The sequence below is a fragment of the Pararge aegeria genome, chromosome 6 (genome assembly GCF_905163445.1).
Source record: "Pararge aegeria chromosome 6, ilParAegt1.1, whole genome shotgun sequence".
Lineage (NCBI taxonomy): Eukaryota > Metazoa > Arthropoda > Insecta > Lepidoptera > Nymphalidae > Pararge > Pararge aegeria.
Window position 1 is genome coordinate 18,304,402 of NC_053185.1, and position 17,675 is coordinate 18,322,076.

Here is a 17,675-nt window from a genome sequence, read left to right on the forward strand (position 1 = left end):
GAACCTACCGAGAAGTTACCTTCTGGGTGAGTTCTTGTTTAGTAGATACTAAGATGTTTTACGGTTAAGAACCAAAAGGGGTTTTTTATTGCTATTGGTCGCATTTTGAAGTGGGTTTTGGCAATATACAGCTATCACTAGGCCAGGATTGAACATTTTTATGATGATTATAATACTTAAAAAACCCACGAGGTAATCGATCTTTTAATTAAACAACCGCGATTAGCTATAAGGCCGCCTTTTGTATCCTACTACTTTAAATGTCTGATTTGTTTAATGTTCTTAACATGATAAATAAGTATACAATAAACAAAGCAATAAAACTCGACTCTGAAATTTCAGAAGAATTGTAAGATTAAAAACATGACGATCTCAACATGATGCTATCTCCTACTACTTTTATATCTGCTTTATTTTATGTCCTTATCAACCTAAATATATAAACAAAGCAACCGACTTGGAAGTTTCAGAAGACTGGAAAAATTAAAAACAGATTATAGCGTACGAAATTAAAGTCAAATACATCGAATTGAATGTACCGAAGTTAGAAAATAGAAATGCTCTTCACCAAAGTCAGAACTCACGAGCCGATAAACCGATAAGAATAATCCTTTACGATAACTCAATCACAATAATCCTCTGTATTTATATATTATCTGCTTTTTGCTACTACATCCGTGATCTGCCTAAACTGGAAGGAAGAGTCACTTTGTAGCTCCTATGTAATCTAGGAAGTAAGAACATCTTCATTCTGTATGACTATTGCATGCCTGGAGTGCATTCCGGCAAATTTTTCACTGCCATCCCTAGCACAGGCACAAAAATTATATCCGCCGATTATATCATCCCCTAAGGGATATAATTAACGTGTCCACCTGCTAAATCGCAGGAATATGGAATAGGAGAAGTTTACCCCCGTTTATTATTACACATATTTATTTTATTATTTGGATATTATTTCCACTACTAAGCCAGTGCTCTGAGAGTTGATAAAGCTGTGGGAGAAGATACATTTATATCCTTTCCCCGGGGACATAATTGTCCATGCTAGCCGTGCTGCGCCGATAGTAAATTGAAAGACAGATATTTTTTTTATTCAAAACGACCCATACATACTTTTAATGCTTACGTAAATACATAAAAAAATTTAGACGGCTGATTGGCGCAGTGGGCAGCGACACTGCTTAATGAGTCCAAAGCCGTGGATTCGATTCCCACAGCTGGAGAATGTTTGTGTGATGAACATAATGGTGTTCAGTGTCTGGGTGTTTTTATGTATTTTATAAGTACTTACGTATATTATTCATAAAAAAAAATCATCAGTCATACTAGAACCCATAAAACAAGCTACGCTTAGTTTGGGGCTAGTTGGCGATGTGTGTATTGTCGTAGTCTATATGCATAGTATGTGTGTTTATGTATATTATTCATAAAAATATTCATCAGGCATCTTAGTACCCATAACAAGTTACGCTTACTTTGGGGCTAGATTACGATGTCTGTATTGTGGTAGTATATAAAAAAATAAATAAAATTGAAAATAAAAACACAGAAACGAGGTTTTGCTTATTTATTTATCACTCTGTCCAAAACCCGAGGACTGTATCTTATCGTAGGGTATCATCAGAGGGTCCGTGGGCGGCATGGTCACGGTTGCCGCCAGCACCGGGTTTGGCCTCCCCTCCTTGAGCAGAAGTACTTTGATCAAGGACCCTTCCCCAGCTTGGCCAGTGACGTTACGGAAAAATACATCCGGGTTTATATTCTCGCTGAATATCTCTTCTATCTTTGTAGGGAACTTTATTTGGTTGCCCGGTCCGAGGAGGGGTACCTGAAAACAAGAAAAAGAAGAAACAATTTATTGCACGTATAACATGTTTGTTATACGTGCAATAAATGTATACTCCTTACAACAGTAACACAATGTAGACATGCAAAGGCGGCCTTATCGCTGCAAGCAATCTCTTACAGGCAACCTTTGTAGATAGGACTTACAAGAGAACGGGATAGTGTTGGTAGATATACATAAATACCAAAGGGCTATTTAAAAAAATTAAAAATGCAATTCTAATATCATATCTGTCTGTTTGTTGTGACCCTACCACCGGTTCGGAAGGCTGATTCTACCGAGAAGAAACGGGCAAGAAACCAGAAAGTGGGTAGTTTACACTGACGTCTGGTATTAACCACTCGATATGTAGCTGTCATTGAATGAATGAATGAATACACTTTTATTGTACACCACAAAAATACAGGAAAAATTATAAAAAAAAAACTAGTTTACACGATATATACAATTAGGCGTGTAATTTTGTTTTTTTCCTCCGCCATTTTGGCGCTACATGTTGTGAAGCTGTAATGCGAGTTTGAATTTTAATTAGTTCCAGAGGCACTGTTATGTCATATTCGGGCTTCAAATGGGGAAACAAAATTGAAGTTGTCTTTATAACACCCGACTTAGACAGTTAATAATTAAATGATAGAAAAGCTACTTTGACGGCAAACTGAGTCACAGTTTGCAGCGACTCTGCTTTCTGAGCCCAAGGCCGTGGGTCGATTCCCATTATTGGAAAATGTTTGCGTGATGAGCATGAATGTTTTTAGTGTCTGGGTGTTTATATGTATATTCTAAGTATTTATGTATATAATTAATAAAAAAAAGCTTCAGGCATCTTAATACCCATAACACAGACTACGCTTAATTTGGGGCTAGATGGCGATGTGTTTATTGTCGTAGTATATTTATTTTTTACTTCCTAAATTAGCAACCAAATTACTCTAATTTTGTATCAGAGATAGTTTTATTTATTTATTATTTATTTATTCCCATCTTACATTTTTGTCATTACAGGAAAAAGTTATCCTAATACGACAATGCAGCATGTTATGTAAATTTTAATAATATATATAACTATAGTGTATATGATAAAATCCAAATCGCTATATTTCTGAGTCCACTCAGAGTGCAACAAAATAAATCCGTCTTCTCGGCTATCACATTGAGGGTACGGAGCGAAAGTTGAAAGAACGGGGAGTAACATAGGCTATTTTTTGTTCTAGGAAAAGAAGCGGTTCCCACGGAATTTGTAAAAAAACCGTAATAAACGAGGACAAAGAACAGCGCAAAAGCTAGTATACAGTAAACAGCAACAATAGAAAACTTAATTTGCAAAAATACGCGCAAACTAGTTCATAACAAACCAGTTCGAAGTCTGTCTTTTAAAATATTGGGAAATAGTTTAAAATTACAAGAGTTTGCTTGTTTTTATGTCGGTCTGTGGCATCGTATTTCTGTTATATGGTTTTTTTTAAGGTATTTGCGGGAGTGTCTGGCTATGTTTGATGTAAATCGGTCTCATATGGCCGCCACCGGAAAATGGCATATTTTTTCACAACTCCCGCAATATGAAAGGGCTTGACTTGTGGAATAATGTACACTATATTGAAACAATAAAAAAAGAAAAAAATATTTTTTTTCCACACTTTTTTGCCACTCAGCGGGCGATGCAGAGAGCTATGTTAGGAGTATCTCTACGTGATCAAATCAGAAGATTTGATCACGTAGAGATACATACGGAGATGCGTTGAAGAACTAGAGTTACCGACATAGCTCAGCGAGTCGCGAAGCTGAAGTGGCAAAGGGCGGGGCACATAGCTCGGAGAACCGATGGACGTTGGGGTCTTAAGGTGCTGGAATGGCGACCCCGCACCGGTAAACGTAGCGTACGTCAGCCCCCAACGAGGTGGACAGATGACATCAGGCGAATCGCCGTGTATTGTGGAACTCCGTACAAAAGACCTATGTCCAGCTGTGGACGTCAATTGGTTGAGGTGATGATGATGACGATATTGAAACACAGGGTTTTTTAAATTTTAATTTATATTACACTAGCTGTTGCCCGCGACTTCGTCTGCGTTTGATTTTGTTTTTTGATGTAGCATTAAACTTTCATTCAAGTATTCAGTATCGCTAAGCCTTAAATGAAGGGTTTGCTGCTGTCCGCTGAGGAGTTCTGTACTCAAACTCAAACTACATTCATCAGATCTGCACAAAGTTTTGGCAAAATTAAACACATACTATAACCTCTATAGTACAAAAATAATTATTTTAATCGGTTATAATTTGTCGGAGTTATGGTGTAAAATCGTCAAACACTTTCTTTTCCTCTCCCAAAGGAACCGAGCTTAATGTCGGGATAAAAAGTATCCTATATTACTTCTAACACTTCCAAGAATATGTGTACAAAGTTTCATGAGGATCGGTTAAGAAGTTTTTGCGTGAAAGCGTAACAAACAAACTTACATTAACATTTTTAATATTAGTAGGGATTATTCTGCTGCGAGGGTAGTATATATTTACCTTAATATAAGGATTGTAGACTTTGTAATTCGTCGAGTGCACATTGAATAGCACGGAAAGACCGACGACCGCTTTATCCGCGGAAGTGTTTTCCACTTGTAGAGTCACGCGGAACACCGGGCCCAACCCTTCGACCTGGATGTAGGCACAAAATTATTAAAAACTAACTAATAAATGAATAAAATGTTTCATTCAAAATTCATTTATTTCAAGGTCTAATATAAGCTAAGGGTAAAAGGTAATTGTATATCTCTTTATAACAAATTACCAGATGAAATCCTTGAGATGTCTCTCAATAAGTTCAAAGTTCATATAAAACGTAAGCTTGTAGAAAAATCCTATTATAATATTAAGGATTACATGTATGATAAAAAAGCTTGGGTATGCATTGCTCTTACTTCATAGCTCAACATTAACTGGACTGTGAGATGGTGATAACAAAAAAAAACCTGGCAAGTTTGTTGTGGGCTCTTCTTAGACCAGGGCGCGTTTGGAACCCTCCTAGCTTTAGTTTTAAGTTAACGAATGCAGTTATCACCAACATGTTAAATGTATGAACGCTTCATAAGTGCCTGTAATAAGGTCTACATGAATAAAACATTTTTGAATTTGAATTTAAGCACTTTTGATACGTCAACGTCAAGTCAGCTGTAGCAGCTTATGTGTTCTAAAATTGTATCAAATCTGTAGAAACAAAAGTAGCTAACATTAGTATCGTTTTTATCTGTATATTATAAGCATTTATGTATAGGTATTAAACATTGAAATATTCATCAGTCACTTTGTGCCCATGACACAAGCTACGCTTACTTTGGAGTGGAGTTTGTGTTGTAGTTTATTTATTTATAAACAATACAAACCTCAGCTGATAATCTGATAGGCTCCATAACGCCCGCGCCTATGAAGTTGTCAGACTTGGTGTGCGCTTCCAGAAGCGTTTTGGCTGCCAACAGCCTCAGTCGGTTCAGCTCGTGTTGAAAACTCTCGTGCATCGCTAGAAATAATAACCATGCGTACGCCACGTGTAACCGAATTACGAAATAATATTGAAGAATGCATAAGTATATTTGATATGGAATCACCCTGTAAAAATATTAAATTAAAAATGCACAAATAAAATGCAAAAATAAACATATTTTACACTTATGACAACCCTATTGAAAATAAAAGACCGAGACACGCATAGTACCTCTATGCGACGCGTCACTTGATTTAAATTTTGCACGTGATGTTAGGGCTGTACCTGATTTCTTTAAAAAAAAAAAAAAAAATTATTTCAAGTAGGCCTAATACAAGCACTTTTGAAACGTCAAGTCTGTCCGTGTGTAGTGACTCTACCACCGGTTCGGAAGGCAGATTCTACCGAGAAGAAGCCGGCAAGAAACTCAGCAGTTGCTCTTTTCCAACATCAAAAATTTTTAATTTTTAAGTAAAAACTATGGCAATGGTTTACTCAAAACTATATAACATATAAAGCTTGCGAAGTTTTATTTCGGTTTTAATTACACACTTTGTTAAGAACGGGGTGGGTGTTTCAAATTTTAGATCTCACGTATGTTTGAAAGTATAGTCAATTCACATTATGCTTCAAGCAACTTTACCGCACCTAGCACATATTACAGCTGATGACCTTGAAATGCCATTTTTTTATAGTTGGGTACAACTAGTGGCCCGTAGTGGACCGGTAATGATGATGAGATGATAATGATGGTCTAATTAATCCTACTAATATTTTAATTGTAAAAGTGTGGATGTTTGGACGTTTGTTACTCAATCACGCAAAAACGGCAGATTTTTGGATGGAAAATGGATGAAATTTCGCATGCATGTAGCCTTTGACATGGAAAAGAACATAGGGTATCTTTTATCCCGATTCCTTAAGTAGATCCCGAGGGAAAAAATTACGAACTAAGCCGCGGGCAGACAGATTTGAAATTTGGTATGCATGTCACCTATACTATGGAAAAGGACACAAATTGTTAACGAGCGAAGCGTTAGACCTATTTCTGAAATCCACGGAGTCGTAGTCGCGGCCAGAAGCTAGTATATGATTCAAAATTCAAAATTCAAGTAGGCCTAATTAATAAGCACTTATGAAACGTCACGTCTTTTTGTAGTAACTCTACCACCGGTTCGGAAGGCAGATTCCACTGAGAAGAGCCGGCAAGAAACTCAGCAGATTGCTCTTTTCCAACATCATTTTAAAGTTTAACAATCTTTAGAATTTTTCTTTTTTGTAAGAGATGAGAGCGGAGTGGCCTGCTTCCAAGCAGCCTTGTCGTGTGATAAATATAAGTTAAGTCAATACCAACCTACGGCGGTCTCTCGCTCCCTCACAGACTGTTCCAGGAACAGTTTCGACTTCTTCGGTATGAGCCATGGCTTCTGCGCGACCGGGGCGCCGGTGAGCTCGATGCCGGCGGCGTGAGGGTTAAAGTCAGCCGTCCTCTTTAAGATTTTCAGCAACAGGTTGCCATCTGTAATTAGTAATGGAGCAGCTAGGCATATAGCGTTGTTTTTCTTCGTGCCGTAAAAAGCACGTAAAGCTGTCGATCCAGGTAATAATCTGGAGGTGCTGGAATGGTGCACACACGGGCTAAAGGAGGGCCACATCAAGAGCCTGGTTTGTTGGGCCGGTATAGTTTAGGGTATAAGTTGACTAACATAGGATAGTGGTTTTCGTTACTAACATTTTGTTTTATATTTATTTTAATATTTGTTTCATGTTTAATTATTATTATTTTATTAATTTTAGGCTTTAGAGTATATAGACCTGTACTATTAAGCCGAGAAACCGAGTACCTAATTTTCCTCGGTTTCATTGTCGCCAAACAGAGTACTCGGCCTAGTTACTAGGTTAATATTTTACATCCTTCGAGAAGCGAAACAGGTTTATACATGCACGGGCTTCAAGCGAGCTGTCACTCTGCTCCCGCTTCAAGTGTCGTTTATGCAAATATAGTACGTAGCGTATACAGGAAGCCAGTTATGCTTATGCAAGTTTAGTACGTCTCGTTTATAGCAAGCAGGTGTAGTTTATGCAAGTTTAGTACGTCTTGTATACAGGAAGCCAGAGGCGTTTAGGTAAGTTTAGTACGTCTCGTATACACGAATCAAGTGTCTTTTATGCAAGTTTAGGACGTCTCGTATTAAGAGAGCAAGTGTAGTTTATGTAAGTTTAGTACGTCTCGTAAACAGGTCGCGTCTCATATACAGGTCGTAAGTGTCTTTTGTGCAAGTTTAGTACGTCTCTTATACAAGAAGCAGGTGTAGTTTATGCAAGTTTAGTACGTCTTGTATATAGGAAGCCAGAGGCGTTTAGGTAAGTTTAGTACGTCTCATATACAGGAAGAAGTGTCTTTTGTGCAAGTTTAGTACGTCTCTTATACAGGAAGTAAGTGTGGTTTATGTAAGTTTAGTACGTCTCATATACAAGAAGCAGGTGTAGTTTATGCAAGTTTAGTACGTCTTGTATACAGGAAGCCAGAGGCGTTTAGGTAAGTTTAGTACGTCTCATATACAGGAATAAGTGTCTTTTATGCAAGTTTAGTACGTCTCTTATACAGAAAGTAAGTGTGGTTTATGTAAGTTTAGTACGTCTCATATACAAGAAGCAGGTGTAGTTTATGCAAGTTGAGTACGTCTTGTATACAGGTAGCCAGAGGCGTTTAGGTAAGTTTAGTACGTCTCATATATAGGAAGAAGTGTCTTTTATGCAAGTTTAGTACGTCTCTTATACAGAAAGTAAGTGTGGTTTATGTAAGTTTAGTACGTCTCATATACAAAAAGCAGGTGTAGTTTATGCAAGTTTAGTACGTCTTGTATACAGGAAGGCAGATGCGTTTAGGTAAGTTTAGTACGTCTCATATACAGGAATAAGTGTATTTTATGCAAGTTTAGTACGTCTCTTATACAGAAAGTAAGTGTGGTTTATGTAAGTTTAGTACGTCTCCTATACAAGAAGCAGGTGTAGTTTATGCAAGTTTAGTACGTCTTGTATACAGGAAGCCAGAGGCGTTTAGGTAAGTTTAGTACGTCTCATATACAGGAAGAAGTGTCTTTTATGCAAGTTTAGTACGTCTCTTATACAGAAAGTAAGTGTGGTTTATGTAAGTTTAGTACGTCTCATATACAAGAAGCAGGTGTAGTTTATGCAAGTTTAGTACGTCTTGTATACAGGAAGCCAGAGGCGTTTAGGTAAGTTTTGTACGTCTCATATACAGGAATAAGTGTCTTTTATGCAAGTTTAGTACGTCTCTTATACAGAAAGTAAGTGTGGTTTATGTAAGTTTAGTACGTCTCATATACAGGAAGAAGTGTCTTTTATGTAAGTTTAGTACGTCTCTTATACAGAAAGTAAGTGTGGTTTATGTAAGTTTAGTACGTCTCATATACAAGAAGCAGGTGTAGTTTATGCAAGTTTAGTACGTCTTGTATACAGGAAGCCAGAGGCGTTTAGGTAAGTTTTGTACGTCTCATATATAGGAATAAGTGTCTTTTATGCAAGTTTAGTACGTTTTTTATACAGAAAGTAAGTGTGGTTAATGTAAGTTTAGTACGTCTCTTATACAGAAAGTAAGTGTGGTTTATGTAAGTTTAGTACGTCTCATATACAAGAAGCAGGTGTAGTTTATGCAAGTTTAGTACGTCTTGTATACAGGAAGCCAGAGGCGTTTAGGTAAGTTTTGTACGTCTCATATACAGGAATAAGTATCTTTTATGCAAGTTTAGTACGTTTTTTATACAGAAAGTAAGTGTGGTTTATGTAAGTTTAGTACGTCTCATATACAAGAAGCAGGTTTAGTTTATGCAAGTTTTGTACGTCTTGTATACAGGAAGCCAGAGGCGTTAAGGTAAGTTTAGTACGTCTCATATACAGGAAGAAGTGTCTTTTATGCAAGTTTAGTACGTCTCTTATACAGAAAGTAAGTGTGGTTTATGTAAGTTTAGTACGTCTCATATACAGGAAGGAGTGTCTTTTATGCAAGTTTAGTACGTCTCTTATACAGAAAGTAAGTGTGGTTTATGTAAGTTTAGTACGTCTCTTATACAAGAAGCAGGTGTAGTTTATGCAAGTTTAGTACGTCTTGTATACAGGAAACCAGAGGCGTTTAGGTATGTTTAGTACGTCTCATATACAGGAAGAAGTGTCTTTTATGCAAGTTTAGTACGTCTCTTATACAGAAAGTAAGTGTCGTTTATGTAAGTTTAGTACGTCTCATATACAAGAAGCAGGTGTAGTTTATGCAAGTTTAGTACGTCTCATATACAGGAAGAAGTGTCTTTTATGCAAGTTTAGTACGTCTCTTATACAGAAAGTAAGTGTGGTTTATGTAAGTTTAGTACGTCTCATATACAGGAAGGAGTGTCTTTTATGCAAGTTTAGTACGTCTCTTATACAGAAAGTAAGTGTGGTTTATGTAAGTTTAGTACGTCTCTTATACAAGAAGCAGGTGTAGTTTATGCAAGTTTAGTACGTCTTGTATACAGGAAACCAGAGGCGTTTAGGTAAGTTTAGTACGTCTCATATACAGGAAGAAGTGTCTTTTATGCAAGTTTAGTACGTCTCTTATACAGAAAGTAAGTGTCGTTTATGTAAGTTTAGTACGTCTCATATACAAGAAGCAGGTGTAGTTTATGCAAGTTTAGTACGTCTTGTATATAGGAAGCCAGAGGCGTTTAGGTAAGTTAAGTACGTCTCATATACAGGAAGAAGTGTCTTTTATGCAAGTTTAGTACGTCTCGTATACACGAATCAAGTGTCGTTTATGTTAGTTTAGTACGTCTCGTAAACAGGTCGCAAGTGTCTTTTATGCATGTTGAGTAAGACTCGCATACAGGTCGCAAGTATATTTTGTGCTAGTTTACTTTGTCTCGTATAGAGCTTTCTACGTCTCATATACAGGTCGCAATTGTCTTTTGTGCAAGTTTAGTACTTCTCTTATACAGAAAGTAAGTGTCGTTTATGTAAGTTTAGTACGTCTCGTAAACAGGTCGCAAATGACGCAGGTGTCGTTTATGCATGTTTAGTAAGAATCGTGTACACGTCGTTACCTTTTAAACAAATCTTATGGCAATTGATATTGAATTTCTATAAATTGAATAATAGAACATACACTTGTTCATTTGCGTGCCTAACATAATTAAATAGGGAAATTGGTTGCTAGTGCTATTTTATCTGACTCGTGCTTAGCCGAATAACTCTCGCATTTAAACAGAGTTATTTGGCAAAGTTCGACTAATTAATAAACAAGTACTCGGTCTATCACTAGTAAGTTCCTACTATTTATATATTTTTTTTAAATTGTTAATGTTAACGGGGATTTCCCGCCATCGTTTTATTGACCAATGACGCTGTACCGCTTTACTGGCGTTGATGAAAAATTTATTTTCAATCATTATTTATTATCGTAAGTAACATCTCTTGAGGCTAATTAAGTATAGTATGAAGGAATATCTTAGAAAATTTAAGCGAAAAAATATAGTTAAGTTGTTTCATTTAATTAATTTGCACCACTGACGTATTATGTTGGCTAGATAGGTTGTTTAAATAAATTTTAAATACTTACTAGAAGTGACAATGATAAAAACATGCTCCTCTTGTCCGAGTTGGCCGAACTTCATCACTGAGACCACATCTGCAATAACATAGAGATTTTTCTTTTTTTGTTTATTATAGTGTTTGAACAAAAAGACTAATTTTTCAATCTGCAAATAGCTAAGGAATAAAATTATAACAACAATACAGAAACGATCAAAATGTCACGTTTGTTAAAGTGGTAACGATTAAATATCTGTCGCAATCTCTTTGGTTGTATGAAGGAAGGACTTAGAGCAAAATAAAAAAAGGGAAAATGCATTTTTTTTTATCAAAATGTCACGTTTGTAATTGGTAACGATTAGATATCTGATCGCAATCTCTTTGGTTGAATGAAGGCCTAAGAGGAAAATCAAATATATATATTTTTTTAATACAAGTGCTTGACTGCAATCACATGTGATGGTAAGTGATGATGTAGCCTAAGATGGGGCGCGCTTGCCTAGAATTTGACTATTCACTTTTGATTTGAAGTTACCCAGATTACAGGTATCGGGGAGAACAGACGATGGTAGGGCACTCCAGGCCTTTGCGGTGAATTTCCTTCCATAGGACAGATCAGCTAGTTGTGCCTGCTACCAGTGCTATTATTTATTTTAAGAAAAAGATATTTTTTACAAATAAACATAATAATGCATCTATTACGGCGTAACGGAAACCCAATCGCCCGGAAAATTCGCTCGGAATTATGAGTAGGTAAGTATTTTCTTAAAGCTACATACAAAATATTATTGATGAGCGAGGGTAGTTCTAAAAAATTATGATTGTGTTGCAACTAGTACTGTTCATAAAACCAGTTAAGCATATCGTGCGATATGCGTAACATCATCGTTTGAGTAAACGTTGGTTCTGCTCTTTTAGAGTAAAGTTTTACAAAAACTTAACTTACCTCTCAAGAACATAGAGTCACGTCTTGCTTTCCCGTCGTACAGATGCAGATGTCCGGAGGCCAGGGCGACTGCTACCAACGTCACACCCAAGTGCAGGATTGGCACTAGTGTCATCGCTACTGGCCGATGCTCAAGATTCACTAACCATTGCCTCTTACCCTGAAAAGAAACACTTCATAATCAAAATCAATCAATGAAGACCCTATACTGAACATGTTGTCTTATGTAGGCCCGTAGTTTTCAAATTTGGAATTGGTAAAACTTCTACATGGAAGCCGCATGTACCGTAACAAACAGGAAGTAAATTTAATAAAACCATATTCTACACTATCTTTTTTAAAGAACTTACCTTTTTACTTTACAGAACTTACCTTCCTACTGTATATGTCTTACCTTTCAAGAACTTACCTTTGAAGAACATACCTTACTTGGTGATAATGTTAACAGCTAGCGCATAGAATGATGCAGGATGGCAGAAAAAACTTGTAATACTTAAGTAGGTTTTATACGGCAGCGCATAATATACCATAGGAATTTTAAAATTCAATGCGTTACGGCCCATCACATACTGCGCTTACTGTAAGAATTCTTTAGGTGGTTAAGGCCTTTATCGCAATATTATGTCATACATTTTCATTGGCGTTGTATTGAGTGGCGAAGTTAGCCACGGCTTCGCAATGCAGAAGGGGATGCCATTTCGTAATCAAGTAAGCTGCCAAGATTTGAAAAATATGGCAGGTCTCCCGCACTTCGTGACTATGGTAATTCCTAGTACATCTTTTTTGCTTAAACTCCCTTTGTGTTGCTTTGTTTTGTATAAATAACGTTACGCCACTACGCTTACAGATAAACACCTTCTACCTGTTCACTAAATATATTCTCACATGTCTAACATAAACCTAATCTTTCTACTATAAAAACTTACCTTTGAACTATAAAGATTTTACCTTACTGCTGTAAAGAACTTACCATTCCACTGTAAAGAACTTACTTTGCTACTGCGGAGTGCTTACCTTCTTACTGTAAGAAGCGAGGGTGTTGTCGGTGCATATAACCATGATACTACTATCCGCTGTCAAGACTTCTATAGCAACGACGTGTTCTTCTGTGCTGAACAGCAGTCGACCTTCCTTCCACTCCCTCTTTATTAGGCAAACGCACTTCTCCCTGCAAAACAACACTCAGATGATTATATTGTGAAAATCTTAATCCATACTATTTTTTTATAATTAATATAAAACACAAGAGACACAAGTGCATAAAACACAAGTGCGGTAATGGTAAATAAAACACGCGTGTCTAATATATTTGATTATGAGTCTTATATCGATATCATAAGGTCTACGTTACGAGCAAATGTGATAAAAAGCTATTTATGTTTAAATTATTTTAAGCGTGTTTGATTTTTTTATATTTCCCTTAAGCGAATGGGGTGATCCTTTTGTGGTTTAGTTTGTGTATGAATTAAATTATTATACTAATATATACTATTATATATACTATTAAATTATCCAAAACCCAAACGACTAGCCTGTCTTCAAGTTCGAAGGAGACATGTTGTGCCAACCCCACATCACGTTTGGGCAAGAAGAAAAACATAAAGTGCAGATTACTTGTAAAATGCCTTTGCAATACTAGTGCCGAAAACTTTTAAGCAATTTTGTTTTTTTTTTCACCTTGTGGCTACAGTAATCCTGTAGTCTACATTATAAAGTCCAGTAGCTACCATTTGGTACGGAGTCTCCTTTACTGTACACAACTTAACCTGAAGTAAGTACACACAGTATATTAAAATCCCACTACAAAGTCGGTCGGTTATATTGGTCATAAATTAGTGACATATCTGCATATCGTCTGCGAAAGGTGCAGAAGTCATTTGTGGGATTGAGTATACGCTTTTATAATATGATTCCTAAGGTAATTTTGGACCTACCAATGCATAAGTTTAAAGAATGTGTTAAAACACATTTATTACAGCGAGGTTATTATACAATTGATGAGTTTCTTAATGACAAGGTTGCTTGGAAGCATCCGGCTCCGCTTTCATCTCTCACAAGATAGAAAAATGAATGTTAAAATATAAAATGTAAATTTTTGATGTTGGAAAAGAGCAACTGCTGAGTTTCTTGCCGGCTTCTTCTCGGTAGAATCTGCCTTCCGAACCGGTGGTAGAGTCACTACACACGGACAGACTTGACGTTTCAAAAGTGCTTGTATTAGGCCTACTTGAAATAAATGAATTTTGAATTTTGAATTTGAATTTTGAATTTATTGATTTTAAGAGCCATCACAGATATTCTTGCAATTAATATCAAACTTCACAAAAAACTCACTGAAAACTTTAGCATTCGTTTTAATTCATTAATTGTGGTTTTTGAAATAACTTCACATGTGTTTTAGTTAACTTAAGTGAAGCGTTATTAGAGAAGTCAAAAAGTTCAAAATTTATGTTGTAAAGAACTTGTTACTTAAAAATATATTTTATACAGCAATGACATAGTAAGAAATAAGTTTTTTTTAAATTCCACTACAAATTAGCTCATGTCTGCAATCTCACCGGGTTGTAAGTATTGAAGCAGTATAAGATGGTAACAAGCTAAACTGTTAAGGGTATCACAGTTATATAAAGCATGTACCCCTTATCAATGCTTCAATGGTTTTAATGCTAAATTGCTGGGCGACCCAGTTGGGTGACTCTCAAGAGACTAAAATATATGAACGTACTTACTAAACAAATCTGAGTGAAAGTCTGCGGATCCAACACAATTATTTCCCCATCCTCAGTACCAACAACCACACAGCTCACAGAGTATCTATCAACAGAGCTCATCCTCAATGTTGTGATACACGCAATCTCTCTGTCCCGTTTTTTCGGTAGATCTGTGGAATTTTCCAAAAACTCTAACTGCTGTTCTAGAGTCATAGCTAGGAAATCTCGAGACTGTATGCTTAGTATCTTTGGTGGCATATTGTGGAGAGTTTCTGTAAGTGCCAGTATTGTTTCTTCATTGTGGTTCGCTGGGTCAGTCAACTGAAAAACATAATTTTACCTTTTGTTAATTTGTCATGTTACTAAATGTGTTGCATGGAGACATATTTTTAATATATTAAAATAAATAGCTATTTGTATTTATTATATGTTGTGATTGGCTAAACTGCTGCAACATAATATCTAGTCAGAATGTAGTGCAGATATAGTAGGCTAATTAGTTATCATCATGGAAAACTTTATAGCCCCTGGAAATTAACAAGAACTGATTTCAAAGGTTTTTAAATAAACCTTTAAGGCAAAAGAAATAGGCACACTCCAACCATCTAAAATCCAACATCTATGCATTCCATTAGGCACAATTGTCCTCAAGAACAAGCCTCATATACAAAAATAAACTCTATTACTCTTACTAACTTACAATAAGATCTAAGTATAGTTACCTTGTTCCACACTTCCATCTCACTGGCATTCAGTTCAACAGTGGGCAGATAATATTTATAGAACAACTTGAAATTCCTATAAATGTAAACACAGGTGCTAAATGCGACAGCTATCAGAGGAGTGCTCCGAGGTGACGTCTCACTTGTGTATAAGCTCACCACGCCTAGTGGCAGGTCTGGTAATGATATGTCAGATATCTGCATTGCGCCTTTGAATATCTGGAATAAAATATAACTTACATAAAAATTTGTTTCTGACCACCTCCCGAACCTATTGATGAGGTGAGTGACTGATCATTTCTAAATATTCTAGTCTTGTCTATTGTGAGGTTTTAGCTGTGGCTTTTCTTTTTTTGTTTTTTAAAAAGCTGTGGCAATAGCAGTAGTTACCACCCTGCTGAGACTGTCATCGTCCAAACAGGTTTACTTCTTTCAACTAACCACCTGGCACCAAATGAGATTGCAGTGAAACAATAAAACGATGACAGTAACATTAAAACAATTAATTAAACTAAACAACAAACAATGAACAAATTTAATAGTAACCATTTATTTAACTTGACAGCCAAGTGGCGCAGTGGGCAGTGAGGCCGTGGGTTCGATTCCCACAACTTGAAAAATGTTTGTATGATGAACATGAATGTTTTTCAGTGTCTGGGTGTTTATATGTATAAGTATTCATGTGTATTATATTCATAAAAATATTCATCAGCTATCTTAGTACCCATAACACAAGCTACGCTTACTTTGGGGCTAGATGGCGATGTGTGTCTTGTCGTAGTATATTTATATTTATTTTATATTATTTAATATGAAACATGAAAGCTTTATCAACCACAGCCTATTTATGTCCCACTGCTGGTCACATTCTTCCTCTCTCATTGGAGCGACGTTTATAAATCATAGATCCACCATTTACCCTGGTTAAAGTAAAGCATTAAAACTGAAAATTGTCATTCTCTAACCAATCTGATTTCTTGTAGAAAAATGGAAAGTGATTAGGCCTCTTCACATATAGAATAAGAAAACAGATAGATAATAATTATCTACTGAGGTGCACGCTGGTATAGAATAAAATAGAATATGTATTTAGAAGAATAGTACACAGACTTAGCGTATGATCTTAAATGTAATTAAAATTTAAAATGGTTTGAGGTATTCTAGGTTATATGTTTGAGTTTGAGTTTTTTATGATATGTTAGAGCCAGGAGCACTTGGCAACCTGGGCGGCCTGCTAAGCTTCTGGAGTGAGCTCGGCTGGCTGGAGTGACCCAGCGGGGACCCGTGGCACTACGTAAAACGGAAGGTTCCAGCTGACCAAGTACGGAGTCAAGCCCAGGGAATCAAGTAGATGTTTGAGTTTTCTAAGGTACACGATTTTGACTAAGCTTAATGTTGGGTAAACTAATTTTGTTTGTTTGTTACTTTTAGGGATGTATGCCGACTTCATAGCATATTTTTAACCAATATGCTCATGTGCATTAAAGATTTTTACAGATCCAGTGAGATCTGCCAGTATTTCAGGGGATTTTATGTAATTAATAATAAGTAGGCACTTAAAACATGTAAAACATAGTTTTTATGTATCATCAATATATACACTTGGCAACCTGGGCGGCCTGCTAATCTTCTGGAGTGAGCTCGGCTGTGAAAGACCCAGCGGGGAGCCGTACCAGTGGCACTACGTACAACGGATGGTTCCGGCCGACCAAGTACGGAGACAATACCAGGGATAGAACAAGTATCATCAATAGTTCAGTGCATGCCAAAACATTAACTTTTAAGACCAAATTTTGCTACTTTACATAAAATTATTGCAATTTTCTTAAGGATTAGTACAGATACATGGGTAATATCACAACCACAGAACCTCAATTGCATAATAAATTGTTATAGTTCTCGTCTAGACAATAAACACGTATTACGATCTAAGACATCCACACAGGTTTGTTTACCTTCAATCTGGGGCTTTCTTCGCCTCGCCCCAAGTCGCCAACAACGAGTTTGAATTCATTGTCGTTTTGTAGATCTACGAGGGCTATGTTCGAAGGTAACGTATTGATATCTATATCGTCAGTACCGACCACCACGTCCAACCATCGGCTCATGCCACCCATTTTGTTCATAAAATTTCTTTTTCACAGCTCAATTTCACTCATCATCAATATCTCATTTCAGACCTCAAAAAGAAAGTTCTAACTTCTAAGTGAACTCTTTATTTGTTTACATTCCGTTCACATGACAACGCATTACATTCACGTGACCTAATCGTCAAAGTCAGTTGAAATATTAGACTTTGGCATTTAAATATTACCGCTTTATAAAATAAAATCCCTTTTATTTTAATCGTAAACAACTGTGCTAGACTGTCTATATGTCCGCGTTTTTTCAAGAA

At 36.4% G+C, this 17,675-nt stretch overlaps 1 protein-coding gene across 1 annotated transcript; it reads right to left on the reverse strand.

Annotated features, from left to right (window-relative positions):
* Window positions 1-1,555: 1,555 nt before the first annotated feature.
* LOC120624521 (Bardet-Biedl syndrome 1 protein homolog) lies at window positions 1,556-17,491 on the reverse strand. The gene is made up of 11 exons (XM_039891118.1): window positions 17,236-17,491; window positions 15,281-15,499; window positions 14,577-14,879; window positions 13,525-13,613; window positions 12,862-13,015; window positions 11,848-12,007; window positions 10,930-10,998; window positions 6,673-6,837; window positions 5,221-5,354; window positions 4,361-4,495; window positions 1,556-1,831 (listed from the first exon to the last, which is right to left on the reverse strand). Exons 1-11 carry the CDS (start codon window positions 17,404-17,406, stop codon window positions 1,571-1,573), a joined length of 1,860 nt encoding a protein of 619 aa, XP_039747052.1. The 5' UTR covers window positions 17,407-17,491; the 3' UTR covers window positions 1,556-1,570.
* Window positions 17,492-17,675: the final 184 nt, after the last annotated feature.

Bases quoted from the DNA above. Each gene is read 5' to 3' on its own strand.
- LOC120624521 (XM_039891118.1), bottom strand. From the start codon at position 17,406: ATGAACAAAATGGGTGGCATGAGCCGATGGTTGGACGTGGTGGTCGGT. The intron at 13,016-13,524 runs GTGAAAAAAAAA...GTTGTTTTGCAG, and splicing joins AGGATTACTGTAGCCACAAG to GGAGAAGTGCGTTTGCCTAA. The intron at 5,355-6,672 runs GTTGGTATTGAC...TATTATTTCTAG, and splicing joins GGAGCGAGAGACCGCCGTAG to CGATGCACGAGAGTTTTCAA.